This window comes from Mus pahari, chromosome 2 (genome assembly GCF_900095145.1).
Source record: "Mus pahari chromosome 2, PAHARI_EIJ_v1.1, whole genome shotgun sequence".
NCBI classification, from domain to species: Eukaryota; Metazoa; Chordata; class Mammalia; order Rodentia; family Muridae; genus Mus; species Mus pahari.
The window spans coordinates 160,844,948-160,852,860 of record NC_034591.1 but is presented as its reverse complement, the minus strand read 5'-3'; the positions used below and the strand labels follow the sequence as shown (position 1 = coordinate 160,852,860).

At 45.4% G+C, this 7,913-nt stretch overlaps 1 protein-coding gene across 2 annotated transcripts in view; it reads left to right on the top strand.

Annotated features, from left to right (window-relative positions):
* Nucleotides 1–7,913, top strand: part of Itpr2 (inositol 1,4,5-trisphosphate receptor type 2) — a 397,058-nt gene that overhangs the window by 118,753 nt on the left and 270,392 nt on the right. For both annotated transcript variants that reach the window (XM_021191683.2, XM_029533962.1), the window contains 5 exons: nucleotides 2,274–2,446; nucleotides 3,658–3,777; nucleotides 3,863–4,048; nucleotides 5,206–5,457; nucleotides 6,586–6,730. In XM_021191683.2, the coding sequence (XP_021047342.1) occupies nucleotides 2,274–2,446; nucleotides 3,658–3,777; nucleotides 3,863–4,048; nucleotides 5,206–5,457; nucleotides 6,586–6,730 (876 nt within the window). The remainder of the gene's footprint in view (nucleotides 1–2,273; nucleotides 2,447–3,657; nucleotides 3,778–3,862; nucleotides 4,049–5,205; nucleotides 5,458–6,585; nucleotides 6,731–7,913) is intronic.

Here is a 7,913-nt window from a genome sequence, read left to right as displayed (position 1 = left end):
TGGCCACAGTATACTGTATATGTGTGTGGATTTGGCCACAGTATACTGTATATGTGTGTGGATTTGGCCACAGTATACTGTATATGTGTGTGTAGCAGTCAGGAGTAAAAACCAAGACTGCTTCACATTCAGCAAGAAGCAGCAAGATCTTCTCTCTCAGCTTGCGCTGGGTGGAATCACGGAGGAGACTCGCCTCCCAGCAGGTCTGTGAGTGTGTTTCTAGGTCTTACCTGAAGACGGAAGACAGCACTGTCCCATGTGGTGGGCCCAGAACTAAATGAAAAGAGAGGTCCAGCTGAGCCCAGCCCCCATTTTTAACTGTGATTTGCCTACTGTTGTGAGTGGTAATGTAAATATCTGTGTTTTCTGATGAACTTAGGCAATGCCTGTGAAAGAGTCACTAGACCCCCAAACGGCCCGTGACCCACAGGTCGAGAAGAGATGGTCCAGGGTAACAACTCTAAGCAGCTTTCTGATGGTTTATAGAACAAGGGTTTAAAATGTAGGCAGAAAGCTTTGTATTTTATCTTTTCTCCTTTATATTCTAATAAAGAGTTCATGTGTGATTTAGTGTTAACCCAGGCCTTTAATGTTGTGTCTGGGTTTATTATTATTTAGAGAACTCGACAGTACCTGTAATTTCATTTAATTATTTATCAACATCTTGGAAGTTGGCCTCATCTTGGAAGTGTGACTCTGGTGGTCATAAAAGTATGTAAATCAATATATAGCTTTAATATGTAAATCAATATATAGCTTTAAAGCGATACACTGCAGAACAGTTTTACTTTAGTTAATTGGCTGCCCAACAGCAAGCCATCATTCTGAAAGGCCACAAAAGGCTGCCTAGATTATAATTAGATTTGTGTAACCAATACCACTGTCAGGGAGTAGATATGTTTCAGTATATTTTGCCCAAGGCAAAACCCACTTTCTAATCAGCAAATTATCTCATCATGGAAACAGAGGTGGATTCCCAAGGAGAAGCCCCCAGAAATGGGGGGCCTCTGTCACTCAGAAGGGCGCACCACTTGCTCTAAGGTCATATGGATGTGTGGCTGGCACACAGGTGTGACGACAAGTGATTGTGGTTTGGGACCTAGTGCCGTGGGTGTGAGGGACAAAGAGCAGGGCTGGAGAGACGGCTCAGAGGTTAGGGCACTGGCTGCTTAAGGTCTCAGCACCCACATGGGGGCTTGCAACCACCTGTAACTCCAATTCCAGGACATCTGACATGCTCTTCTGGCATCTGTGGGTATTGCATGCGTGTTGTGCAGAGATACACACACACACACACACACACACACACACACACCATTAAACAAAGAATAAGGAGCAGATGTAAATAATGCATTACTGAAGCTCTCAGTGACATTCTCTTTCACACACTGCTAAAATAACATTTTGGCCCACAACTTACAAGGTGTCTCTCTGTCTGTCTGTCTGTCTCTCTCTCTCTCTGTGTGTCTCTGTCTCTGTCTCTCTCTCTTTCTCTCTCATATGCAGCTACATCCATAGCCTCCCACACAGGGCCCAGAACTTATGAAGTCACAATGAGATAGTTATTGTGTAACTGACTGTAATGAATAATCTGAGCTATTACATGACCCTATTTGATTACCAGTTAGTTATTTGATATGCGTGCTAAGTTTTTGATAATAATTATCAAGGAAGACCTTGTTGCTCCAGTACTAGTCTGAGAAAAACAAAACCAACTCAGACCCATGTAGGACCTCCAAATGGCGGCACAGATCTCACGCCCTACTACGAGTGAGGCGCCAGGCAGTCATGTGCTTTTAAAAAATTATTATTATTTTACCCAAAGTTGATAGTTATGACTTCCGGTGAGAGTCAGAGGGCCTTGTGCAGGCTGGGGAAATTCTACATTACCATGGCATAAAAACTCAATTTGGGTTTGTTTCTGTCGGTTGCAAGAGTGTCAGTACCCATTTTAAAAGCAATGGTCGGCGACACAGCTTTTAATTATTTAATTATTTATCTAGTTATCTGTGGTACTGAAGAGGGAACCTTGCGCCTGGCATGTCCCACCACACTCCAACCTCAGTCTTCCGTAACAGTTTAAGTTTTGTGACTGCAGATACCTTTCTGTCATCAAGAAATTCTCTTTATTGAAAATTATTTACTTTTTTTTCCCTGACAAATTTCACTGGGTTTTTCTTTTGGCTCAGTTGATCTGAGCTGTCGACCCTCAGGGAGGCTGCCACTTGCGGGCAATCTGCTGCACGTCCTAATGGCTCTCTCTCTTGTAACAGGAGTACATCGCTAAGAACTTCTGCGTTATGCAGTCCCAGATCGGCTATGATATCTTGGCAGAAGATACGATCACAGCCTTGTTACACAACAACCGCAAACTACTGGAGAAACACATCACGGCCAAAGAAATCGAGACCTTCGTCAGCCTGCTCAGGAGGAACCGGGAGCCGAGGTCTGCTCGGGTGGGGATGGTGGGGCCACACCAAGCTGTGCTCTAGTGAGTCCCAGAGGTTGCACATTGTCCTTTGCCTCAGATGGGAGCAGAGAGCACAGAGGAGCCAAGGACACACACAGTGCTTGCTCCCCTGAGTCCTGTAACAGCATAGTGTAGATGATGGGCAGATGCTTCCCAAAGTGTGAGCCCTAGCCCTGTTACACACTCACCTTCTGAAGTGTGAGCCCTAACCCTGTTACATACTCACCTCCTGAAGTGTACGCCCTAACCCTGTTACACACTCACCTCCTGAAGTGTGTGAGCCCTAACCCTGTTACACACTCACCTCCTGAAGTGTGTGAGCCCTAACCCTGTTANACCTCCTGAAGTGTGTGAGCCCTAACCCTGTTACACACTCACCTCCTGAAGTGTGTGAGCCCTAACCCTGTTACACACTCACCTCCTGAAGTGTGAGCCCTAACCCTGTTACACACTCACCTCGTGTTCCCTAGCCTTGGTATACACTCACTTTGTCTTGTTTTTTGTTGATACATGGTTTTGGAGACACGCACTTGAGGGAAGATAAATGATTTTCAACAAGAGTCGTTGTTCTAATGGATGAAAATCACCTAATGAATAGAGGCAAACAACCATTCTAAACAAGGCTTATACGTAATGAGAAGAATTATTTAATCTGCTTTTAATGATGCAGTAGATGAACAACATGAGGAGAAATAATGCATTGAAGCAATATCAAAACCACATCAAAATAAGCTTTTCTTATTAAACTCCAAATTATGCTTTTGTTGTGGGGACTTGTGGTGAGATGGTGCAGGTGGTAAGAACATTTGCCAGTGAAGTCTGACAGCCCGAGTTTGATCCCCTGCTCTGGCAGAAGAGCTCTGTGCAGTGGCACTTGGCTCACATCTGTGAAGGCAGCACCCCTCTGGGAGATGAGAGATGGGAGGTGGAGGCAGGATGGTCAGCCAGATCCACACAGCACAGCAGGTGGGAATGCAGACCTGACTCCTGACCTCCACGCCCACCATGGCTTGCCCAGGCCCAACTCAAGACATGCATTTTAATACTTAAAAATTTTTAACTTAAAATGAATGGATACACACGAGGCTCTGTGTTTAATAATGAAATTGTTGAGGAATCAGTAAAAGGTATTCAATTAAAATATAGAAATAAAATTCCTGTCTTAGCGTTTGCCTTTCCCTTCCTAGGTTTCTGGACTATTTGTCTGACCTCTGTGTGTCCAATAGCACGGCCATCCCCGTCACTCAGGAACTCATCTGCAAATTCATGCTGAGCCCTGGCAATGCGGACATCCTCATTCAGACAAAGTAAGCTGCTCTGTGGCGGTATCTGTCGGAGCACCCCTGGCTGAAGCATGAGTCCTAATGGATTCCACGTGTCGTTGCTCCCCAGGCTGGTATCCATGCAAGTGGAGAACCCCATGGAGAGCTCCATCCTTCCTGATGACATTGACGACGAGGAGGTCTGGCTTTACTGGATTGACAGCAACAAGGAGCCTCACGGCAAGGCCATCAGGCACCTCGCCCAGGAAGCCAGGGAAGGCACCAAAGCTGACCTAGAAGTTCTCACTTATTACAGGTACTGGGGACACTCATGCTCCCATCGTGTAATCACAGGGAACTGGTTCTCCCAAACCTCTGAGAATTACAGATACAGTAAGAGGGCATTTAAAAATCGTGTCAGAAGGTTGGAGCTGAAATGGTTAAGACCACCCAGAAATGTCAAGATGAAAGCTAATACCGTGCTTTCCAGTTACATTTTCTGGCGAGCTTGGGGCTTTCGTGCAGGAAAGCTTTTCTTCCTGCTCCCGATGGGACATAGGGGCAGACGAGAAGCAATAAGACCTTGGCTGTGATCTGAGACAGGAAGTGGCAGTGGGTTAAGACAAGCTTTTGTAAGCACGTGCTCTTCTGAACTCGAGAGGGACAGGTGTCTGTAGCTCTTAAGGGTCACCTGTGTTTAGTAGCAAAAGCACTGGAGGGGTTCCTCAGGTCAATATGTTGGGATCAGTAACCTAACTGGGGGTTGGGGAGGCTGACAAGTTGGTTCAGTGGGTAGCCACACTGGTCAGGTGGGCCTGACACCCTGAATGTGATCCCTGGAGCTCGTTGTCAGAGAAGATAACCAACTCCCAAAGTTGTCCTCTGGCCTCCACACAAGTGGTACGGCACATGGATGCTCTCCCTTCCCTTCAAAGATGACAACAACAACAACTGTTAGTGACCTAACTGGCTCTTTGAACTTAAGGGATAGAACTCAAGGCAGAAGTTGGTGAGAATCAGGGAAGCATGCAGAACTAGAGTCTCCCTGTTTCTGTATCTCTCAAAACTAAGCCAGCGGGGCGCCCTTAATCCTAGAGGCTGAAGAACCCATTGGTATTACTGTGCAGAATGATCCTGTTTTCTTCTCAAACCAAATAGGGACCAAGTTAGTGTGGATTCTGGAGATTTATCCCCGCCCCCACAGAGGCTGGGGAAGGTGGGGAGAGGTGACTTCATGTGACTCACTCTCCATTACAGGCTTGGTGATTTGATCTTAGGACACAACGCCTGGCCTCAAGAGGCTGTACTTATGGGGATAGAGTAAGACCTGTATTGTCATTTATTTACAAAGAGTTTGACTCGATATTGTAAATGCTTATAAACAGTTGTCATACTCAGAGGCCGGCTGTGCTTTGTCTGTTGGGGCCTTAATGGCGGCAAGAGGGAATACTGTAACTTGTCTCACGCATTTAGGTACCAGCTAAACCTCTTTGCAAGGATGTGCTTGGACCGCCAGTATCTGGCCATCAACCAGATTTCAACACAGCTGTCCGTAGACCTGATCCTGCGGTGTGTGTCTGACGAGAGTCTGCCCTTTGACCTCCGAGCATCTTTCTGCCGACTCATGCTCCACATGCACGTTGACCGCGACCCCCAGGAATCCGTGGTGCCTGTTCGCTATGCCCGGCTCTGGACCGAAATCCCCACAAAGATCACGATTCATGAGTATGTTTGGGACCTCATCTCTTAGGGTTTCCATTTCTATGATGAAACACGACCAAAGTAACTTGGGGAGAGGGAGTTGATTCTTCCACATCACTGTCTACCCTTGAAGGGAGTCAGGTCAGAAACTCAAACAGGGCAGGAACCTAGAGGCAGGAGCTGAGGCACAGGCCATGGAGGGGTGCTGCTTACTGGCTTGCTTCCGTGGCTTGTTCAATCTGCTTTCTTATAGCACCTAGGACCACCAGTCTAGGGGTGGGACCACCCGTAATGGGTGGGGACCTCCCCATCAATGACTAAGAAAATGTCCCACAGTCTTCCTGACACCCTGATCTTAGGGAGGTAGTTTCTCAATTGAGCCCTCCCCCCCCCCCGCCCAGTTGACATAAAACTATCCAGTACGTCGTATTCATTGCTGTTCATTGTTCTGACAGCAATGAAGAGAAATACTTTAATGAGGGGAGGTTTTATTTTGGTTCACAGTTCAAGGATATTAAGGCAGCACCACCTTATTCTGCACGCAGAAGGCAGAGGGAGCTCACGTCTCATTTTTCCTCTTTGTTTGCTGATGGCCTCCAGAGCAGGGTATGGTGCTTTCCATACTCAAAGTGGGCCTTCCCTTTCCAGTTAGTTGGTTCTGGAGACATCCTCAAGATGTGCCCAGTGGTGTGTTTTCTAGAGGATTCTAGATCCCATCAAACTGACCATGAAGATGAGTTGTCACAGAGATGTTCAAGTTCAGCAGACAAATGCAAGATGAAGCATCTTCGACTTTGGAATAAGAAGCATAGGACATGGCACCTTTATGTTCTCACTGTTGACCTGGGACAAGTCAACAGGATGCTCCCTGCCCAGGGCATTTGCCGGCTCTCTAGCAGGAAGCGTGGTTCTAGAAGCTAGTGACTGCTAATCGTAACAGCCACAGCCTGCTGAGTGCATGGTGCGCTGGCAGACCCCACCTGGCTCCACCCATCTCAGTTTGCAGTAGCCCGTGGTGAGCAGACAGGATGTTCACCCCAAGAGGTTGATTGACGTGTCCAAGGCAGTGCACTCTGGGAGTCAGACTGTGTAACCATCCCACTTCCCATTCTTCCTCATCAGTTTAACTTGCTCTTGTGTCTGTCTGGCCAGGTATGACTCCATCACAGACTCCTCCAGAAATGACATGAAGAGGAAGTTTGCCCTGACGATGGAATTTGTCGAAGAATATTTGAAAGAAGTTGTAAATCAACCATTTCCTTTTGGAGACAAAGAGAAAAATAAACTGACATTTGAGGTATTTAAAAATTACTAAACTTATTTTCTGTGTGCCTAGTGCCCAGAATAGTCAGAAGGGGGCATCAAATCTCTGGAACCAGTTGGTTAAGAGCCACCATGTGGGTGCTGAGAACCAAACCCAGGTCCTCTGGAAGAGCAGTGTGTGCTCTTAACTACTGAGCCACCTCTCCAGCCTCACTTGAGGCATTTAAAAATAGTTAGATATGGCAGGTTTGTGTATTCTTGCTAGAAACCAGATGCAATTAGCATCAAGGATTTTTCTTTGCTCTAATATTTAGAGTATTTGATATAATTCCATCTGTTGATGATAAAAATATATGTTTGCTATTTTAAACTTTAATTTTGTTCATTAACTTATTTTTGAAACCATATGTGGTATGTAGAAATGCACTTCACAAACTAATTACACCACAATCACGTGGTTTGATATGGTTTGAATCAGAAGAAGAAAAATAAAAGAAAAACTTTATGTTACAGATCCCCTCCCCAGGATAAGTTTGTAAAAAATAAAAACACCTTTTCTGATTGGGTCTTTGCTACAAACATACTCAGTGACTAGTAATACCAATTCCTAGTACCCCAAGTGTCAATAGAATTGCAAATAAAAGCTCACTTTATTTTAATTTTTATTATGCCTTGATAATTAAAATACCTTATCTCAATCATCAATTAATTATAGCTTTCCTTGTTTTATTATTGTTTATATGTAACCATTATGCTTGATAAACAAGGGCAGTTTTGGATAATTTATATTTATTGCCTTTCCCCCACCTTCATGGAAGTGATGGTCTCAGCTTGCTGACCTGAACTGAAGTATGAGGATAATAACAATAATAATAATAATAATAATAATAATAATAATAATAATAATAATAATAATAAACTAGAGAGAAGTCCCCATCAAGCATACCTGGTGTATCAGTTATCCACTGTTAAGTGACATCTCTGTGAGTCAGGAGCCTGGGTGTAGTCCAGTGCTGTCTGTTCAGTCCATCCTGTTTCTTTTTCTCTCAGGTGGGTGTTGGTGACCCTCCTGCTGTGGTGGCTTGTCCCCTCAGCCCTTTGCCACATGGCTTTTCTATGGCTGAGTGTCCTTGCCATGGCACCTGGCTTCCTACAGAGAGAACAAGAGAGGGAGGGAGGGAGGGAGGGAGGAAGGGAGAGGAGAGGAGAGGAGAGGA